General features: G+C 34.2%; 3 protein-coding genes across 7 annotated transcripts; 1 reads left to right on the forward strand and 2 right to left on the reverse strand.

The window, feature by feature from the left end:
- Nucleotides 1-342: 342 nt before the first annotated feature.
- Nucleotides 343-9007, reverse strand: LOC116853253 (putative leucine-rich repeat-containing protein DDB_G0290503). Of its 4 annotated transcripts, none has more exons than XM_032834232.1 (12): nt 8565-8684; nt 6711-7602; nt 6343-6431; nt 6068-6268; nt 5956-5991; nt 5439-5678; nt 5171-5337; nt 4545-5006; nt 4092-4414; nt 3910-4013; nt 1994-3325; nt 343-1908 (listed from the first exon to the last, which is right to left on the reverse strand). In XM_032834232.1, exons 1-12 carry the CDS (start codon nt 8682-8684, stop codon nt 1714-1716), a joined length of 4161 nt encoding a protein of 1386 aa, XP_032690123.1. In that variant the 3' UTR covers nt 343-1713. The 4 variants fall into 4 exon arrangements, with proteins under 4 accessions (XP_032690123.1, XP_032690126.1, XP_032690125.1 ...); XM_032834235.1 differs by lacking the exon at nt 8565-8684 and adding an exon at nt 8377-8506; XM_032834234.1 differs by lacking the exon at nt 8565-8684 and adding an exon at nt 7718-7861.
- Nucleotides 9008-9193: 186 nt separating this feature from the next.
- Nucleotides 9194-13917, forward strand: LOC116853254. Its single transcript, XM_032834236.1, has 11 exons — nt 9194-9916; nt 10091-10192; nt 10258-10388; nt 10622-10712; nt 10799-10918; nt 10997-11195; nt 11270-11402; nt 11632-11852; nt 12692-12957; nt 13068-13241; nt 13323-13917. The coding sequence occupies exons 1-11, from the start codon at nt 9682-9684 to the stop codon at nt 13715-13717; spliced, it is 2067 nt and encodes a 688-aa protein (XP_032690127.1). The 5' UTR covers nt 9194-9681; the 3' UTR covers nt 13718-13917.
- On the reverse strand, nt 13907-16305 carry LOC116853255 (mitochondrial import inner membrane translocase subunit TIM50-C-like). Of its 2 annotated transcripts, none has more exons than XM_032834238.1 (8): nt 16074-16305; nt 15348-15688; nt 15140-15259; nt 14952-15059; nt 14652-14783; nt 14451-14574; nt 14220-14323; nt 13907-14151 (listed from the first exon to the last, which is right to left on the reverse strand). In XM_032834238.1, exons 1-8 carry the CDS (start codon nt 16213-16215, stop codon nt 14059-14061), a joined length of 1164 nt encoding a protein of 387 aa, XP_032690129.1. In that variant the 5' UTR covers nt 16216-16305; the 3' UTR covers nt 13907-14058. The 2 variants fall into 2 exon arrangements, with proteins under 2 accessions (XP_032690129.1, XP_032690128.1); XM_032834237.1 differs by having other exon boundaries at nt 13907-14154; nt 16074-16302.
- Nucleotides 16306-21764: the final 5459 nt, after the last annotated feature.

Below are 21764 nucleotides of genomic sequence, written 5' to 3' on the forward strand. Positions count from 1 at the left end.
CTGCAAAAAAAATGGCACATTTTGAAATATGGTGTGCCAAGTCTTGGCCATATGGTCATATTTTAATTTTATAAAACTAATAAATATAAAATTTAATATAAAAATTAATTATATAAAATTAAATTTTATAAAATTGACTAGATATGCGAAGATTTGTTATTCCTATTTTTCTAATGTGCAGTTAGTTTATTTCATAGTTATTAATATGGTCTGAAAATAATGTTTAATGTACTTATTTTTATCATTGCATTTTTCTTTCCACTACATACACGTACCGACGACACAGTCTTTCAACACTTAATTATTAGTTGTATCACTACTTTATCTCTCAGCAAAAAACGATATTTCGACAGAGACATAAAATTCTTTATTACAAAAAAATAAATTAATGACTCTACATACAAAAATACATAACTAATTAATATTAATAATACTCTCTATATCCAGTGACACTGGTAAGTTAATAATTACTTATTTAAACGTACGACACGCGCGATGTATCATTATGTCGAACATTCTTACCAAAATTCTAGATATACAGGCGCATTTAATTTATATTATACTTCGCGATTTGCCGATATCGATAAGTTTCTTATAATTGGCGATTGGAGATTGCACACAATATCATAAGAAATAAGCAAAGTAAAAATTGAGAGACGAATTATGACATCTTGTTTCATTTGATTAGAGGTGCTTCACGTAAAATCTTCTAAGAAAAGAGATGATACTGAACACCTTTGGATACTTTAAACGTCCGAGAGAGAGCAATTATAATTACTTAAATATACACACCTAAAGTATAACGCAGATCTTCGCTACTCAGTCCTGCTGCCTAACATATTAAAAATTTGTAATACAATTTAGAGATTTCGTCCAGTTATATAAAAATTGTTACGAGTAGAGCAAGTTTCCATATTGTAAAAGAGTCGCATTTTGAACAATCTTGATAGAGATTATCTTAGCGTGACGTATGTATAAAATGTAAATAGACGCCTAATACTCAAAAAGTAAACATTGTTAGCAATGACTTATGTCGGAATAGTTTTTTTGTTTGACGTATAGAAGAGGCAAGGAGGATTAAAGTTTCTCTTAAAATCTATGTTTTAAAACTCTCTCTACTCTAACTTCATGAGCGAAAAAAAGAGAGAAAGATCCAATAAAGATCCAGTCTTGCAATATCATATTATGTCATAATGCATGGTAGAAAAACGTAACTAAAGCTTTTCTTCTTTTGTTCATGAGTTTACATTGTATCTCTTTTCGCTTTATAAATTACAGATGCGTTATAAAATTACGATATAACATTATAGCGATTTCTTCCTATTCTTCCTTTTTTACAGCCCTAATTGCATTCGTCGTATCAACTAACAATATGTATAAATCTTCCTATCCAGTTAGAATGCTCGGATGATGATTAATCAAATACTTGTACTTCAGACGTTTAACTATAAAACTATATTCACGTCCTGCTACTTCGACGAAAATCGAAGCCGGCGAACGTGGTAATAATAATTCTACTGATATATGAATTTTGTCTACGTATATATTGGTCCCTAACGCGCAAAATCTCTGTTATATTAAGATGTTGTACAATATAGTGCTTTAAATTAAAGAAAATACCTAGCCTCTGTAACTACACTTTACCGTTTCTTACGCCAAGAAGAAAAAAACTATATTGCATACTGAGAGAATACTTAGTACGTACTTTAACATTTATTTTTGTACTAGTGTAAGTCGCATTTGTTCCATTCTTTCTGTATACTGATGTTCAAGTTCTTTAACTTTCGAGACGTATCGTTCCTCCCGCGCCTGAAAGTTTTGTTGTACTTGATTTATGGCCTTTTTGTATCCGTTCTCGATACGTTTGCATTCATCCGACAAGAAATTTTTCCTCTGTTCGGCGTAATTCTGAAATTGTAAAAGCATTACGATTTGCACGATACAATCAATTCTTGAGAAGATCACTGATAAATACCGGTTCTCACATATTTACCTTATACTTGTACGCAGTTTTTTTCGCCCTTTGATATTTCTGTTTCCATAGATCTATATCGCTCCTTATGCTTTTCTCTTTATCTTTCAGCGTTTTAATCTCGTTACCCAACTCTTCCTCTTTAGATTTCTGGTTATGTATCTCTTGGTTCATCTCTATCTCTCTAGCTTTAATTTTATTAATTTCGTCGACCCATGTAGTTATCATTTGGGCCATCAAGTTTTTCTCTTCCTCGATCTCGTTCTCTTTTTGTTTCAGATCTTCTTCCAGCTTCTCGATGCGCGTCTGTAGTTCTCGATTGCAGATCTCCAGTTTGTTCTTCATAGTTTGACTAACTTGACTAATCTGTCCGATTTTCATCTTCTCTGCTATCAACTCCTTCTGTAGGGTTTTCGTATCCTGATCCTTCTCGTTATACTTCGTTTGCCATTCTAACAATCGAGTTTTGTATTTCTGCTCCAATTCTTTTCTCTTCTCGAGATGTTGCTCTCCAATCCCCCTTAGCTCCTTTACTACTTTTTGTTCCATTTCTTCTCGCACTTCTTTCGCCGTGGTTTCTTTCATTTTCTGAAGATCCGCGCTATCAGTTACGCTACGAGGCGACAGATTCAACTCTGATACTTGGTTTTGACTTTTTACGTATTGTTGAAACTGTTTAGCTTGATCGCGTAACTTTATGACAAGTTCGTCTCGTTCGTCTTTAATCTTCTCGAGATCCTTCAGCCTATTCAGTTTCTCGTTCTTGTCATACAAATCCTGCTCGAGTTGTTGTATCCTTTGTTCCAGCACCGATCCGTTCATATGTCCTTCTTTCGAATTATTTAGCCTAGACAATTGTGCGACTAAATCTTTATAATGAGAAAGCTCCTTTTCTAATTCGCTTTTCGAATTCAATGAGATATCACCGCTTTTTCGTATCCTAGTTTCGAGGCTACCGATTTTCTTCTTCGTGGTGGACAATTCCGTTTCCAGTTCGCCGATTTTTTCTCTACACGTGTTTTTTTCGTCGAGCAGACTGTCGCATCGACTTTTCAGCGCTTCATTCTCCATTTGAAAACGAGTAATTTTCAACTTCACATCATCCAAGTCTTCCAATTTTGCTGTACGTTTCAGATTCGATAATTCTAAATTCAATTTGGAAATATTAGCTAAGAGATCGTTCCTCTCATTGACTGTATTCTCGTATTTCTTCTTCCAGGATTCTTGCGAAATTTCCACCTGTGCTATCTTTAATTTAGCATCGTCCAATTCAGTTTGATATTCGGATAATTTTTTCTGCTCCTGCATAGCGATTTGAAGTTTCTCTTCCAAACGTTTACAATCTTCTTGTAGCTGTAACAGAATAAAATATTTTTTGGAAATGTCGTACACGAAAGCAAAATTATAATATATAGATAAATATATATAGATAAGTAACATAGATAAAGCTTGATCAGAGGAGGATGTTAAAAAAGTCGATTTATAATCGTTGATACTAATAATGATTCTTCACACGCACAGCAGAGAGGGTTTGAAGTCACTAAATACCACAAGAGTGAACAGTGGAGTTTCTGCCAAAGACAGTTTGTATTTCCACGTAATGCATCTTGGGTAGTGCTAAATTGCCGCGATCCTTACATGCAAAATGTACTTATAAGATTAGAATCATATTTTTCAATTATTAAAATTACATATGTGGATAATGTCATTTTTTTTACTATTTTTAAACCATTCCAGTAATGCTCCCACCACTTTTTGGACAAATAATAGTTATTTCCTATAATTTGAAAACAATGAATCCAAACAATGAATTTTCAAGATGTATTCAGTTTACATTTGCAGGCCAAAATCGATACTTTTTTAACATTCTCCTTTAAAGTGCCACAAATCTTATTAAAACCTCTAATAAAGTTGTATTTGTAAAAATTCGGTTATACTTGATTAATTTTCTCGAGATGCTCAGAACAATGATCCGGCAGGCGAAAGCTTACTTCTTGATTTGGGTGCGCATTTCTCAGTTCATTTAACGCTTCTTCTTTTGCTTAAAATAAAACATCAATGAAATTATTTTATATGTAAGGTCTATATCGCCTCTTATTTCATACGATTCAATACTTACCTCTCTCTATCTCTGAATGTATTCTTCTCGTATGATCCTCCTTCTTTCTTCTTTCATGAGCCAGATTTTTCTCAAGTTCGATTATTTTATTCTTGAAAGATTCACATTCGTTGGTTAGCTTACTACATTGTTTAACTTGTATTTGCAGTTCGCTTTCCAATTTATCTACATTCTTTTGATGAGATTCTATCGTAGCGTATTTATTCTTTAACATTTTGAGCTCATTCTTGTGCTCGTTTATTAATTGCTCTTTCGTTCCGCAAACGTCTATGTACAATGTTTTTACACGATCTAATTCTTTTTCCGTTTGCTCTAGTTGTACACTAAAAGTAAAAGCCATATTTTTACGTAACGATTTTATTTAAGCGCGTACTTATTTTAAAATTATTACAATTTTTAACAACATTGAAAAAGACTAGTTTAAGGTTTATATATAAAATGGTAAATACTCACGATAATTGTACTATCTCCACTTGTGCTTCTTGTTTTACTCTCTCTATGGCCTTAGCATGTATTTCTAAGTATTCTTTATTATACTCATCGATAGTTTCTTTCTCTTGTTGTTCCATAGTCTCTTGATGCAATTTTTTCAGTGTTTCTTGATTAACAGCTAAAGTTTCCTCCAATTTTTGTTCTAAGCTCATTTTTTCGTCGCGTAACAATTCATATTTTGTCTTCACGTCGTTCAAGTGGTCAGACAACTTTTGTATTTGAGCATTCGCTTTCATAGCCTGATCTGTTAACACAGACTTCAGCTCTTGTTCTAATTCGTTAACTCGTTTGGCATATCGTGCTGCTTCCTGGCGACACGACTCGCTCGCTATCATGGCTTTACTTAACTCTTTCTCTCGTTGAGACAAAGTGTTCTCCAAACGATTTATTTCTTTTCTTTTTAAAGCTTGATTAGCCACGCACCTGATGAGACGTAACATCGTAAATGTAAATATAACATCGCACGTATTAGCAATAAGTGGAGAAATTAGTATAATACTTTCAAGCAAACAAAAAAAAAAAACCAAATATATATATATATATATAATTAGTAACAGACTTAGGTTTCATAATTAAGTGTTAATTACCTCTGTAGTTCGCCCTTTAATTTATTCATAATGTCGTCAGTAGGTTTCGACCTTAATTTATTATGAAGTTCACCTAATTTCATCTGTCTAATCGAATCAGATTCGTCTTCTAAAGCGAGCAATGAATCGTATTGCGCTACGTCATTCTTAGCCACTTCTAGTTTGTTCTACAGTTTTATAATGGAAATTTTGTCCATGAATCGGTTTCTTGCAATTGGTCTTTCTTATATATAAAGCACAAAATTGGCGATAGAATCTTTTTAATTACCTGTAATTCGTTTATGTTTTTGTGCAACTCTTCTTTTTCTTGACTCAACATTTTCACCTGCGCTTGTAATTGCATCACTTGCTGGGCACTATTCGTGGCCATAAGATTGCGGCATTGAGTTTGACTTTCCTCCAACGCTTGTGCCAGTCGATTCATGTTATCTCCCTTTTCGACCATGAGAGTCTCGTGCGCTCTTCGTACATCGTCTAATTTATGTTCAAGAGCGACATATGACGTTTCCTGTTGTACATATACAAATTAAACGATACAAAAATTAAAGTTGTACTAATTGTATTAAAGTTAATTGTGCAAAGCGATATTTATAAAATAATCAAGTTTACATTATTATATCGTGTAGTTTTAAGTACATATGCGTATTATGAGAGAATTACATAGACACGCGTGTATGTGTGTGCATATAAAAGCGGGGGAATACTTATAAAAATATAATACACTAGGTATAAGCTATTATGGGGATATAACTTGGCAAATGCAAAAATAACCGATAGAAACTTGCCCAAATACTATTGTTGCTGGTGTCCATATTATGTAGCTATGACAAACATAATTATAGAGAAAATATGTATGTGAAGTATAACGCACGATTTAAACGAAGAGTTTAACGATACCTTGGCGTTTAATTTGTCTGTGAGAACGTCTATTTGTGTCTGCATATTTCTCATTTCGACCGCGTGTTTCTCTTGTGCCTGTTTTAGAAATTTTTCGTGCATCTTGTCATTCGTCTGCAATGCCTGTGCTCTTTCCAATACGGCAATTTTCTGTTGCAGATCCATAACAGAGCCCCTCGCGATATTCAATTCTTCTGTCACCTGTAAAAATAAAGTCGATAAACACCAGGATATCGAATGTCAACATTTCAGAGTAAAGCACAAATATATTTTACATTTTGATTTGTCTTCTCCAAAATCGCGTTCTTTTCTTTCAGAGACTCCATTTGCATTTGCAGATTAGCTATCTCAGCCTTAGCATCAACTAAAATATTAAAGACATAAATTTTCATATATTTTCTAATTGCCTTGAAATAAAATTTCAGTGCCATTTTAATTCTCTGTAGTAACTTTAATTTTATATCACACAGGCTAACCTCAAGGACACATAAAAAGTGTCAATCTTAAGTTACAACATCTTAACTTTCGAGTGGTCAATCTTTTTCCGATTGCACAAGCAGTTAAATAATATTACAATTTATATATAGCAGAAACTACAATTCCTAACAAACTCATTTTGCCTTACAACCTCCTTAAATCTTACCAAGAGCTTGTTGCGCTTCATTCTTTGAGATGTTCGTTCTGCTAACTTCCGTTTGAAGTAGCATTAATTTCCTGTCCAATTGATTCTTCTCGTCCTCTTTTTCTATCTGTAACTGCTGCAGCTCCTCCGTCAAACGCTCAATCTCCCTCGTTCGCACCATATACATCACTTCCAGTTGCTCTTTGCTGTCGTATTCGGCAGTTTTGTACGCTACATTGTCGTCCGTTGGTCTGCCATTTGGACTAGTCTTATAGCAGTGGTTCATGTGATCCGAGGTAGCGTTGTCGCCTCCTCCGAACTCGTGAGTCTGCTTGCTTTGTACATTATTCTGATATCTGTCCGCGAAACCGTTGTTCGAGTACTTGTTCGGATGCGTGTTATAATGACTCGACGGTGTTTCGTAGATGTAAGGATAATTCTCCCCGAATGTGCACTCCTCGACCTGCTTGTGATACATCTTACGGGTGTATCCAGCGTTCGGGGGTTTTGTCAATTCGTATGGTGTTTCCAGCATAGTACTGTTGCTGTCGTTCGATCGGTTGTTGACAAACGGGGTCCCCGTTGGTCTGTGCAAGTGAAATTCGCTTGTCGCATTGGGCTGCATTATTCCACCACCATTACCACCACCATCCACGTCGGAATCTGATCTGTGATTCGTCATCCCATCGAGATCATAATTGTTCAGATTCTCCACGCTATTGCTAACAGCAAAATCCTTCTGTAATTGCACCACCTGTTCCATGGTAGGTGTTGCCAATTGCAGGCTAGAGTTGATCGCTGTATTGATATGGTCTGTGTCTTTGACACTGTCCTGGTAGTAACTACTCTCAATAGAACTGGCATCGTCATCGTCCTCCAAACCGTCAAATATATTCTTCATGCGATCTTGGATCTGGTGAGACAACAAAAACATGCATTATTGCAGGGATATTCATGCACATTTTTCAACCTTCTTTCTTATCGCAAAGCACATAAAAGTTTTCTACAAAGAAATTATGCACAGTAACCTTTATATATTGTTCTTCCATTGTAGAAAACATTAATATATCGTAGTTCTCAACATGCAGAGTCTCATAGGACAAAATTTTCCTATGTACTTTCTTTGATTTATTACAGAGAATAAATTACTTGATGAAGAAACTCTACACAGCGGACTTCACAAATCATTTCCCCAGTGCAGAAAATAACACATGTATCATATAATGTGTCTTTCACAGAATCCTACGCAGTGGACCTTATACAATATTTTCCACTTAAGATAGATGTCCTAATAACTAAATTAATAAGAAAGCAGTTTTGTATTTTTATCAATAAGTAATCAGTAAAATTGCAAAGAAAACTAAAATTTATATAAAATCTTGATGTGTCAGCAATAAAAAAATATTAGGGAATAAAATGATTAACATACAAATATTAATTATAATTTTGAGGAGATACATTAGATAATGCCAGTTGTAGCAATTGAACTGAGAAATGAATCATGTCCTAATCACTGAACAATAGACTTAGTAATTAAGTAGTCATTAAATAATATTATAAATTGGAAAGAGACTATATAAAGAAATATATTTTAACAAAATTTCAAAAACTTTTTTAGAAATATTACATAAAAATATATTTTTAATACTTTGATCATCAAACAAGGTTCAATTATTGGGACATTTACCTTATACCGTAGATCGTAATGATATATATAGAATATTCATAGAATTCTTGCGCGGCAAAACTCTGTAACTGTGGGGTTCCACAGAAGAACCCCTTGGTCTGTCCATCGCAGGTCACAGTTCGACGCGGTACACCGTGAAAATCTTCCGCGAGGAAATTGTCTCGTGGACCGAGCAAGCCGCGACGTACCTCCTTGTCGCGCCGTTTGATTTCCTCTTGTTCCTCATCCTCTTCGTGGCCCTGCATCGCCGCGTTCAGCTGTATGTTGTCCGAGCCCTGGAACAGGCTCAGGCCCGGGCCCGCCTCCATGCCCTGTGCCCACCAGCTCACGAGTGAACAGTCGTGTGACTGGACGCGTCTGTGCGCAGCATATTTTTGTTTATAACGCCATAACCTAGACGCAACAAGTGGGTCACGGTGTTGTATACTACGATATACTACACCGCGCGCGGGCTATCGCGTCGCGGCGCGCGCGACGACGAGTACGGGAGGAGCGCGCGGCGACGCGCACATCCCTCAACGGGGGGAATCGAACGGGAACCGAGACGGGCACTGTTGCTATTACTGTTGCAATCACTGCTGCTGCTACTGCGTTTATACGCACTCGCGCGATTCACGCCTCTACGTCACCGCACGCCGTGCAATATACGCGAGAGCACTGCACTTGTAAACAATCTCCTGGCCAAGCAGTACCGTAGGAAGCCCGCACGCGGAAGTGGTCTCCCGCGACCATCGCTTATTTTTCATTGGCCAATCACTGACGGTTATCACTAGTTATCATTCGAGCGTGTCTTCGCACGTTGCGTGTCGCGGTGTCTCTCCTCGGCGTGGTTCACGCGTTTACGGAAGTCGGTCAAGTTGTTTGATATTACCATACTGATCAATTCTATGAGCCGCATTTGTCTAATCGTGAATATAGAATTGTGGTTATTCGGTCGGTATGTCAGGTTTCATAACCTTGCAAAATTTGACTCTCGTTTTTCTCACGGAACAAGTTTTTCCCACAATAAAGAACGACGATTTTATTTTTATTTGCTTGTATAGAGTAAGCACCAAGGAAAAAAGAGAGTTATATAGCACGATATATAATATTTAATATATTTAATATATTTAATATAAAGTTTTAAAAAAATATTTGATGAGAACATTCTTCAAGATTGTGAAGATATTTATGTGAAAGAGAGTGGTTAATATTTATATTTTATGAACATTATATTTAAGAAATATTAAAAAAAAACTAAGTACAATCTTCTATCGTGTATGTGCGAAAGAGAAAGTGAAGAAAGTTAATAAAACTAACCTAACCATGAATACACAACAATCAAAAACATTCAAACGAGCTGAGAACAATTTACAAAACAAGTTGAGCAAAGCATTTATGAAGAACTATTCACATCATCTAATGCCAGGTTATAACAGGAACAAGTCAATATGTATTGAGGAATGGAATGAGGAGAATGCAATAGGACTCTTTCAAGATTTCCCATACAATTGTGAGCTACCAAAGCCATTATTGCCACCAGCAAAATTATCAAGAACAGGTAGTTTAATATAAGCTTTATTTTAGAGTGTAATTTTTCTTAAGATTGATTTTTCTGAAATATTTTACAAGTACCTTATTTTTGAAAAATATCTTGCAATTATATATTTTATAGCCTTTAAAATATTTTAACTGCGTTAAATATTTAGAAAATATATATTTTCTTTTTAAACAGTACTAAGTGAAGAAGATCCAGCTTTACAACTTCTTACTCTCAAAAGCCACTTAAAAGATGATATAACCAGGATAATGAATTATTATAAAAAACACAAGAAAGGTCTGCACATAAAAATTTTATAATTTTTGTATTTTATATTGACTTTATAAAACATTTTTTGCTAGATTTTGATGTAATACAGAAGAAAAAGCTAAAATGGAACGGAGGAAGTGATGGATATAATGCAAAAATACCCAAGTATATTGCAGATATAGCAGAACTAATTGAAATGGATCCTGATCCTTATTTTGAAGGAGTATGATTCTTGAATTATATTTTCAATTATATTTTCAAATTATATTTGAAAGTTATATAATAGTTGTTTTTTATTAGATAAAATGTACAAATACTTTGAAAAGTAATACATAAAATACATTGTTGGAAACAATAATTTAATTATATTTAATTATATTTAAATATATCACAAAATAAATTTATAATAATAATCCAGGTATTTTATGTATATAATAGCAAAATATCTCTTTTTAGACTTATAACTGGTATTATACTGGTGGACTGTTGAATTACATTCAATTAAATAACTGGGATGTCCTGTTGTTTCCATTTATGGAAGATTTAGGTATTGTTTTACATACAAAAGTATCTGCAGATCTTTGACAGTTATGACATTTTTTAAATTTTCATTGCATTTTGAAATATTTTTAGTTGCTGCAAATATTGTATCTATGGAAGATTCCATATGGAAGCCATTATTGCAAAATTCAGCTAAATACAAACTACATGGAAAATTGTATGAAATTAGACAAAGTAGCATTGATAATACGTGTATGTGATAGTCTTACATTTAATATGACTTTGTAATGTATCAAAACACTTATCATTATATGAATTTTTATATTTTAGGCAGAATTTTGGGAAGGCATAAAAATCAGTGTACTCTCTATATGCTCTCAAACTTTGAAGATCGATTAAAGTTTAATGAAATTCATAGGCAAGCATCAAAAATACCATACGTGAGTGCTGATTTGAGTTTAACTAATGTTAATTATCATTGTACACTAAACGCAGAAAAGATATTATCTTTGTGGGATATAACTAGAGCGTAAGTTTATTTCTTTGTTTCAATCTTTCTGCCACAATTTATCGTGTCTGCAATGATAGTTTATTTTTGTCTAGGAATTACATCAGCAGTGGTTCTCTATTGCAAAATAAGACTCACGACGCTTGGGGAAGTATAAGATTTCAACAAGGAGATTCGAATATGTTGATTTATATGGACCGATGTTGTTTACATTATTTTGATATGAGAGTAAGATACAAGAATTTTTAGTTAACTTTTATTTCACACAATTAAATATTCCAGAAATTAATATTATGTAGCAATATTATATATATTATTATTATATTAATTATATTATTTTATATTATTATTATTATTGTTATATATAGCAATATTATATAATAATGTTTATATATGTTGATATGCAAATATTTCTGTCTATAATTTTTTCTTAAAATATTATTAAATTTATTCACAGACTTCTTTTGATCATCCGAGTCTCACATTGTGTCCGAAATCACATTTAGAAAATTGCGAGAACCTTTCAGTGGATGCGGCGAGTAGAAACAGTTCCTGTCGATATGTTGGTACATCTCATTCTCTGTTGATGTGCGATAATCGTTCTCCGAAGCAATGTGTACAGCAAAAATGGACGCATCAATTTAAAAGTACTCCACTATTGATGACTGTAACGAACAGGTAATGAATATTTTGATGAGAAATCTAATTATAATAATTATAATATAATTATAATATAATTATAATCTAATTATAATAATCTTTCGTGTGCACGTCCGGGTGATAAACAAGAGACTCGTTAATGAGAATTAAGTTAGCATTTAATAAGCTTGTATTTATAGCCTTTATCGCACTGAAGAATATCGGTCGGAAAAGTTGTAATATCGCACTTTCGCTTGCTTTACGTCAACTTAACGCGATAGTTCGTGTGACTCTTTTATTAGTTGTTGTTTATTTACGTTGTCACAGGAATTGCCATTTCATCTGTTCAACTTCATTCTGTCGATCCTTTGACTGACCCGCGCAAAAGCGTGGATGCAAACCCCTTCTTTAAAAATTGGCTGCGTTCAGCAGAGAAAGCTGCTTTGCAATTATTGTAAAATTTGTGAATCTGATTGATACATGTTCTTGGATTTAACCAAAATTAAGAGCATACTCCAATCAGATTCACGAATTTTTCAACAATTGCAAAGCAGCTTTCTCTGCTGAACGTAACCATTGTCGTTCCGACAATTCAAAAAGATTCCGGGGAGATAAAAAATTCTCTATAATTGTCCAAAACGCTGACTCTAGGATACCAAAATGATTTCCTGCCTGAGCTGCTGCTTATCCTATGAGCACCGTTCTTACAAGTCCCAATTAGACATCTTCCAGGGGATAGAAACAACACCGATACTTGTGTTCTGCATCCCGATCCTTCTTGTCCGCTTTGTATTCTTTTTTCCGACAAGAGAGAGGGAACGACCCGCGTGGGTGCAATGTATTATGTTGCAAGTACAATTATTATCTATTAATTACAGCAATGATAAGGAAATAGTTGTCTTGTCAAGTCAGATAGCTGGTGAAAATGCAATAATTCTGAATACTTGGACGAAAATGGAGGAGTCTCATTCCTTTAATTTGCCCTTTACACCTCCATATATCGCGGAAACGTTGAACGAGGCTCAAATGAGAGGAATGTGTTTGGACCCGTATATACGAAGTAGATTTGATTTGTGCAACGTTGGTAGTACACTAGTCACAAATACAAAAGGGGAAGTGTCCTACTTCGTTCAAAATTCGATCGGTACAATTAATTCTTTATTTTATAGCGAAATATCTTTTTTTTTTCAATATTTTACTATCATGTCTCACGGGACTTTGTTATCATCTTAATGTAAATATATTTATTTTCAGGTGATATATTTTATCAGTGTATAACACACGAAACTGTATTGGATAAGTATTCACAGGTAAATAGCAAGGCGTGTTATGCGTTAAGTGTGTGGGAGAAGACTCTGGCAGCACAAGCTGAGCCACTAGTGCCTTTAACGCTTACCAATAAGCATAATATGCAACATATATACAAAAGTAAGCAAACATGTCTTAACTTTAAATACGCTCACTTGAGCTTTCGTGTGATGTGTGAAAATAATCGGAATAATCTTATAGATTTTACGAATAGAAAGCTCCGTTTGAAAACTACCGAAGAAATTATGGACGATCCTTTCGAGCCAACTTGGAAACAATCGTTATCCATGCTGGGATCGTATATCGACATATTAGCGCCAGAACTTCTTATGGTTTGGGACATATGCGAGGAAGTACCAATACCCTTATCCGCGGCGCCCCATCAGAAAGTATTGAATTGGCTGGAATCGTCAACTTCACAACATACCACGCAATCACAGGACGAGCCCGAATATACATTTACACCTATTAACACTCAAGAATTAATTAGTGTATCCCAAGAGAAAGATATCACATGTATTGACGACACCAATATGCTGCAAGAAATATTGCTGCCAAAAGTTATATCAAAACCAATTAGAAAAAAGAACACTTGAACAATTTGCTTTACTACACATTATAGAAAAGAACCACTATAGAAAAGTACTGTGATATTATTTGAAACTCGTATTTTTGAATATGCATTTTTTTAAATGACCTGTATATGGACATATAGATGCACGTATAATTTTATATACATACACATATATCTATATGAGAGTACATGAATAAATAAAATATAAAACTTAGAATTTTATTAATTAGAATTTTATTTATTTTATTATAATAAAAATTATACAATGAGTGATATCTCTCCCGGGGAGTTTCCTCAAACGTTCTTGTATCTCATATTTAAAAGACATGCATTTATAATTTCAATGTGACTCGTTCACTTTGACTAGCGGTTTCGTAAGAAAGATGGTTTCCATCTCGAGGTAAGTACTTGACCACTTCCTTGTTGGGCCTTATTTTGTTCCTCTTCCATTTGCATCTGCTATAATATTATTTATTGTTACAGTTAAAAAATAATTATACGCGAGATCTTTCACAATAACTTACCAATAATTTTCGCCGGTTTTCTCTAAACGTCTCCAACGGATTATCAAACTGTCTGTAATAATTTAGAACGTCTCGTACGTCTCCCACGTTCGATGTTGATATCGCTAAAGAATAAAATATATTATGCCTTTATCAGCCAATATAATGCACTAACATTCATAAAACAAGAAAATTGTATTTGCAGGAATTATACGAGACTTTTGAAACGAGTAGTTTTGAGATCAATCTTACTTTTTAGGAATGCCGCTAAATCGTACAGCGTAGTATCATCATCGTTTCCACTCCATCGTGGAATTCTGAATGCATTTTCTGGATTCATTTTCACACTCTTTTCATTCCAATCGATAACAATAACCTATTTAGAAAATTGATATAGAAACGTTATAGATATAAAGAGTAAACAAAAAAGATGTATAACGCTGCAATAATTACTTTACTAAGATCGCGGTTGAGAGCTGCTAGATCCTTAACATGATGACCATCTACAAAACGCGTAGCATCTCTAACTAATCTGTACATTATGTATCCATGTGGATCGAGTGCATCTAAGATAGGAAACACTGTCTGTAATTAAAATTATTACATGTTACTTTCTTCCAGATAGAGATTCCAAGAGGCTTTCTTTATGCTAGATAAATTCCCTCCTTATTATTCTTTAATACTACTACATGGAAATGCAGTAGTATTAAAGAATAATAAGAGGATATTAATAAATATATATCATATAATTACCAATCCTTGTTCAGCTGTATAAACTACGATTTCAAATTGTGGTGGTGCTACTGCTTCTAAAAACTGGTCTATTCCAGGCCGTTTCTTAAATCTCCATCCTGTTTGGTACTGTACAAATTAAATATATTAAATCAAGAAATGCATTAGTCATAAATATAATATGAAATTTCCACAGATTAGACCCTTACTGTCCAGTCTGGATGCACGAGAAGATCTGTCAATTCCAAGACTAAAGTATATGGTGGCTGTATAAAGGGATATTTCAGTGGATCAGGAAGTAACTTTTCCCTACTAGGTTCCTGTACCAGCTATAAATAAGAGCCATATAAATAATTTAGTGTAAGAAACAAAACTAACATTAACTTTAAGACAATTATAAAAATATCAAAAAAGTACTTTTGTATAATAATTGAGCTCTCTCCTGACTCTCTTATAAATCTGTTCAAAGAATGGTAGATTGGAAAATTCATCCTCAATGACATTCCCATCTTTATCATAGTTAGGTCTTCCTAATTCATATATTACATAAGTGAAGCCAACACCCATAAATACACCAAAGGCTATAAAACCATAATTCATCATTTTCTTTGCTCTCGCACGACTTGCTTTGTCTTCTTCTTCTTTTGCTTGTTCATTTTGCTTTGTATGAGCTGCTGATTCCTGTGCCAATGATTCTGCTTCACTTATTGAAGACTGTATATTTGTTAGATTATTAGTGATTTTTGAGCGACCTGTAGCTGAGGACAAACAAAAAATATACTTTTGTATGAAAAGTAAATATACATTATATAATTTTATTCCTGCATAAGAGTTAGGTATTTTAAAGTAAAGATGATGGTCTCACCTTTTTTTATTATTATGTATAGTAAAATATATACAGAAATTATATTGGAAGCATTTTTAATAAATATTGATGAATTGAAATAAACGACTTTCTATTGTGTAGCATAAACTTTTTATTTACTGAATATTGAAAATGTTTCTCTTTTTCTTTTTGATTATTACTGATAAAAACTGCATTTATCTCGTAAATTAAAATTAATATTATTTCGTAAAAAACAACAGAATATCCAGGTTTCTCAGAGATTACGATCCATGCGCAGAGGTTATGGTCGTACTTACTCTCGGTACTATAACAGTATTTTTGCGCTAGTTGAACGAGCGATGTCCGACCGATCGGTCGCTGGAGTACGAAACGTGTTACTCCCGTATTACCATTATATATTTTGCATAAAATTCGTAGACTTCGCGTCGCAAATGCCATACTTTAACCAAGGCATGGGCTCTTTCCGGCAATCCTCGCATACAAAAATCACACGCGTGTTTTCTGATGAACCTCCGCGCTACCGATAAATCCGGCTCTCTACTTTATCGACTAGGAATTGGTTGAAACAGAGAAAAAACATTCCTCTTCTTGTATCAATATTATAGGAAAATCGAATAAACAAAGTGGTTCGAAGGAACAATGTAGTACTTGTAATATATTAACAGGTTTTTAAGGAAGTTAATTGAGATGGGTTTCATTTTTATGAGTAGTCGAAATAATTGTGTATATAAAATTGATATGGAGTACTTTGCGTTAGAGCTGATAGAAAGAACAGGACTCTCGTGTATTGCAAATCAAGTGACATCATGCGACATCTTTTTGAACTCGATAGTTCATGTCGGTTCTCTTCTATAAAGGACGATCCGCATGCATTCGTGCAAAAGGAAGCCTTGAAAAGCAACGATGGAAAGCTGATTGAGGTATGTAGGACTCAATTCAATGATACAGTATTGGTATACGCGTGGCATTACTTACGCTAATTAAGCAAACAATGCTACTGGTTATTAGAGATGTGGCCGAGAAAAAATATTCACAAATATATTCGTTTTGTTCAGCGAAGAGAATAACTTCTTACGAATGTCTGAGAATTTCTGTTATTTACTTACATGCACTGAGAAAAAATACTTGAAAAATTATTTGTGAGATGAAAGTTTATCTCGCAGAAATTGATGTGGAGTGTTTTGCGATAGAAAGAGAAAGAAAATAGGACTGTCGTGTATTGCAGATCAATTGACATCGTGCGACACCTTTTCGAACCCAATAGTTCATATCAGTTCTCTTCTATAACGCGACGATTCACGCGGTTTGGTGTGCAAAAGAAAGCAACAATGGAAAGCTGATTGAGGTATGTAGGACTCAATTCAATGATACAGTATTGGTATACGCGTGGCATTACTTACGCTAATTAAGCAAAAAAATGCTACTGGTCATTAGAGATGTGGCCGAGAAAAAATATTCACAAATATATTCGTTTTGTTTAGCGAAGAGAATAACTTCTTACGAATGTCTAAGAATTTCTGTCATTTACTTATATGCACTGAGAAAAAATACTTGAAAAATTATTTGTGAGATGAAAGTTTATCTCGTAGAAATTGATGTGGAGTGTTTTGCGATAAAAAGAAAAAGAAAATAGAACTGTCGTATATTGCAGATCAATTGACATCGTGTGCAACATCTTTTTAAATCCGATAGTTCATGTCGATTCTCTTCTATAAGGGACGATTCGCGCGGTTTGGTGTGCAAAAGAAAGTCTTGAAAAGCAATGATGGAAAGCTGAGGTATGTAGGACTCAATTCAACGATACATTATTGGTATACTATTATTGTCGATTTCAAGTGTATTCATTTCGTTTATATACACAATCCACGTCTTTTAAGATTAACAGTAGTTATCGAACATTTCGAATCGATCAAAGCATTTTACATTTTCTTTACATAAATATATTAATTACGTCGCACGCATATTTTATCGTACAATAATAAAATGTAATTAAAATGTAATTTAAATGTAATTGTACGATAAACTCCGCGTAAATATGTTGTTCGTATGAAATCATCAATCTTCCTCTTTCCGATGGTACATGCTTCTAGTAACGCAGTTTTTTACCCACCCAACAACGTTTAAAGTCGGGACATAAGTCGTCTTATATTCCGAGATACGTTTTTAAAATATCTCAGAAACTTCTTATATCCTGATTTTAGATGTTGTGTTGTGTGGGTAGAATTAGTGATTTGATCTGTTTTTGCGAAAACATTTTAGCTTCCAAAAGTGCGTAAACCTGATTGTTCATTAAGAATTATTATTTCCTCTATTAATAGTCCACTCTACAACCTAGCTTCTCTTTCTCTCTCTCTCTTATTTTTATCCTTTTTTACTTTTAAAAAGTAAATGCGAGTGATAGGTACAACAATAATCGGTAACAATGGGATATAAGTGCAGCAAGTGGCAATATTGCGTTAGAAATCGTAAAATATAAGCAAAAATATAAGCATTATGTTTTCTCTTTATACAATTTCATCTCTTCATATAACTTGCATTAAAAAATCTGATCTACGTTTTATATCATGTAAATAAGAAATATCAATGAAATAAGAAAAAAGGAACAATCATAGACTTCTTTTATTTCCGCTAATATTTTTTTTCGCAAGTGATAGATTTTAAATTGATTTATCGTGGCAATAACATATAATGCAAAGTAGAATATACAGTATACAAGAAAGTATGAACATAAATGTATTTCTCGCGTAGTCTGAGATATAACCGGGACGATTTAGTCAGGAAGAAAATGGACGCACTTGATTCCCTGTAACTAATGAACATTTTTCACTGTTTTTCGTAATTTCCGTCTCTTGGCCGCGCTTTGTTTTCCCGACTCCTCGAATTTGTCATTCCTACTTTTAACGTCCGGGTTTTCTTCTGGCGTGGCATCTTTTTACTGTTCTGACCACAGATACGAAATGGTCAAATGCGTGGCATTACTCACGCTAATTAAGCAAGAAAATGCTACTGACCATTAGAGATGTGGCCAAGGAAAAATATTCACAAAAGTATTCGTTTTGTTCAGCGAAGAGAATCACTTCTTACGAATGTCTGAGAATTTCTCTGTCATTTACTTACATGCACTGAGAAAAAGTACTTGAAAATTTATTTGTGAGATAAAAGTTTACCTCACAGAAATAAACTTTATATTCCAGAAATAAATTCTCAAATATTCCTTCTCAGTATCTTAGTAGCTCTTTATAATAAGTTTATAAATTATATTTATAATAATCATAATTATTATCAATATTATTGTCAGTATAAAAACATTATTTATTGAGTATTTCGCGATAGATTCATACAACTTTGCGAAGCTTATGAGTAATAATTATTAGAATAGAATAATAAGAGAGTTAAGTATAAAAGTACATACACAGAAAATTGTAGACTGTAAAAGATAAAATATAAAGATAGTTTATATGTATTATATATATAATTGATGCGTGCTTAAGTATATGCAATTTTTAATAGATAATTATCGTCGTTCAAAATAACCTTATTTATTACGTGTTTGTAAGAAATCACTAATACTATCAAGTTAAAAGAAAAAGAATTGTGTAAATAGAATTTTTTTTTTATTATCTCCCAGCATATTTACAATCTGTCATTACTTGACAATAAGTAAAACTTATAATATATACTAAAGAAACATGCTGGCATATACCTATGAAATATGCCTATTGAAATATGCCTTTACAAATACAATTCCTAGGAATAAGATTGTTTATAGTTACTGAGTATAAATAGAATTAAAGAAAAAATTTTACGCTTCTCAGAGAGAGAAAAGAGAGAGAGAGAGAGAGAGAGAGAGAGAGAGAGAGAGAGAGAGAGAGAGAGAGAGAGAGAGAGAGAGAGAGAGAGAGGGGTGGGGAGGAAAGAATGAACGTAGGAATGCTTCTTGTTAATTAAGAAAGTTGGTTAACTAAATTAAAGTAAATCAGTGAGTAAGATTTCACTTTAAAATTCGATTAACTTTCTGTCTCCATTAAATCGTCATTGCAATCTATTATATATTTCGCGAAAGCTTCTTTGAAACCGCACAATATCGTGTCATTGAAATCGATATGGTTATACGAAACTGTAACGAATTACACAGAGGTTTTTTTTAATCACATGAACTCTGCAGCGATCGTTATTCGAAATTGACGTGACGGGCGAACGGCGGCGACCCATTGTGATTCCATTGGGTCATCCCGTTAGTCATGATTAAGCAAATTTCATACTCGAGCTATTAATATTATAGCGAGTGACCGCGTGATGTCCACAAAATTCCCCTGGCTAGTATAGAATGCATGTACTGACCCCGACAACCGCCACACTGGCCACTCTGGCGAACTTGCCGAACTTGATTAAATTGCGTTCGGCGAGACTTCGGCTGTTTATCGTCGCGCAGCCAAATAATCGAGTAAATCAAAAATTCTATGACGACCTACAACCTACGAAGGAATATCGAGTTACGTGTAAATATCGCGTTGTGTTATAAAAAAGTGCGTGTGCGTGCTTATGAGATAATTAAATTTCTTACGTAGAAATAATTGAATGTATAATTGTGGAGATGTCTCATTGAATTAGACAAGCTCGAGATACTAAAAGTGTTCTAATGGAAGCTTCTTTAGAACTGATACATTATCACGCACAATCATGCTAATCTTCTTTAATTAATAACTAAACATCTCGTGATTATTTGCAAAATGAGGTCGAGGACTTTTTTGTTCAGTTTGACCTAATATGTACAAATATACGACAGCAGACGTATCATCAGCTCATCTACCGTATCGTACGTGATCATTCATTAATCTTCTTTAATTAACAACTTAAAATTTTACGTGATTGTTCGCGAAATAGTAGAGAAATTTGGTGTACAATTTGATAGGGTCTAAGTGCATACAACGGGTATATTATTAATTGTTAGACACCTTGTACATATACTTTAAGTATTCAAAATTATGTATGCAAAATTTTATCGTGCTTCAGAGATAATAGTTTTAAAAAAGGAAGAGAGAGGGAGAGTCAGAAATAATATAAAATAAATGAAATAAATTATAAAAAGGTGTTAAAGTAAACGTAAATGTATTCAACTGTACCGTATATAGGGTGAGTCGATAACTATTACTATCTTGAGTATTATCTTCGAAGCAAAGGCGATTTTCGAAGTTATTCTACTTAGAAAGAAACTTCTTATGGTAATTATGCTTTCTAAGAAGAGCAGTCTCGAAAATATTCAAAGTAGCAAAAGTTATTGACGCACTCTGTATATACCATAAGTTTTTACTTAAAATAGGAGTATTAACGTATTTTTAACTTGTAAGAACTTTTTGTAAGGGCTATATATACGATATATCCTTAAAAATTCTATTCGTGGGGCGAATATAACACATACAATGAGCCTTCAAGTGGGGCAATATATTTACGAGAATGCTCGCTCGTGTGTTGTAACAGGACAGCCGCACTTTATCGCGCCCGGTTCTCCCAGGGTGACATTTGATTCTTTTCTCCTTTTTTTTTCGGGGACGGCGCACGTGGGGGCGGAAGCTCGTGTCAGCTGCCGTTAGGACGGTAATGAGAGGTGCCATAATGTTAACGGGCGAACGCATACATTCCAGCAATTACGTCGCTCCAACTAATTTCTGTCCCTCGGCAAACTTGAGGAATTCCAGGCGGCGAATATGCGCCCGCGGAGGTCTGTTGGGGGTCGGCGTGAGGGGCGTAGGGAGGGGTGGATGGCGGCGGCGCCCGGGTCGGGGGTTACGGCTGACCATTTCGCCGGTTCCCGCGTTTTCTCGCTCACAGACATTCACGTACTTGTCGAATACATAGATGGGGTATACACGAGCGCCGTCAGATACACCCGTGGAGGCTGTAGCATTCTATACAAGGTGACTCGGAGAAAACTCAGTGCGGTAATAGAACTATATTCTTGTGAATGAATTTAAAACGCGGATTCTAAG

Source organism: Odontomachus brunneus, unplaced genomic scaffold (genome assembly GCF_010583005.1).
Source record: "Odontomachus brunneus isolate Ranch 3 - 2012 unplaced genomic scaffold, Obru_v1 Obru_scaffold_295, whole genome shotgun sequence".
In the NCBI taxonomy this organism is placed as follows: domain Eukaryota; kingdom Metazoa; phylum Arthropoda; class Insecta; order Hymenoptera; family Formicidae; genus Odontomachus; species Odontomachus brunneus.

What these genes read in the sequence shown, in the direction of transcription:
- LOC116853254 (XM_032834236.1), top strand. Translation starts at nt 9,682, where the DNA reads ATGAATACACAACAATCAAAAACATTCAAACGAGCTGAGAACAATTTA. An exon ending in TACATTATTTTGATATGAGA is followed by an intron (nt 11,403 to 11,631) that starts GTAAGATACAAG and finishes ATTTATTCACAG; the next exon opens with ACTTCTTTTGATCATCCGAG. An exon ending in CTTCGTTCAAAATTCGATCG is followed by an intron (nt 12,958 to 13,067) that starts GTACAATTAATT and finishes ATTTATTTTCAG; the next exon opens with GTGATATATTTTATCAGTGT.
- LOC116853253 (XM_032834232.1), bottom strand. Translation starts at nt 8,684, where the DNA reads ATGGAGGCGGGCCCGGGCCTGAGCCTGTTCCAGGGCTCGGACAACATA. An exon ending in AAAACATAAACGAATTACAG is followed by an intron (nt 5,338 to 5,438) that starts GTAATTAAAAAG and finishes ATAAAACTGTAG; the next exon opens with AACAAACTAGAAGTGGCTAA. An exon ending in TTAAAGGGCGAACTACAGAG is followed by an intron (nt 5,007 to 5,170) that starts GTAATTAACACT and finishes ACGTCTCATCAG; the next exon opens with GTGCGTGGCTAATCAAGCTT.
- LOC116853255 (XM_032834237.1), bottom strand. Translation starts at nt 16,215, where the DNA reads ATGGCATTTGCGACGCGAAGTCTACGAATTTTATGCAAAATATATAAT. An exon ending in TCGTGCATCCAGACTGGACA is followed by an intron (nt 15,060 to 15,139) that starts GTAAGGGTCTAA and finishes TAATTTGTACAG; the next exon opens with TACCAAACAGGATGGAGATT. An exon ending in TTTAGCGGCATTCCTAAAAA is followed by an intron (nt 14,324 to 14,450) that starts GTAAGATTGATC and finishes TTTATTCTTTAG; the next exon opens with CGATATCAACATCGAACGTG.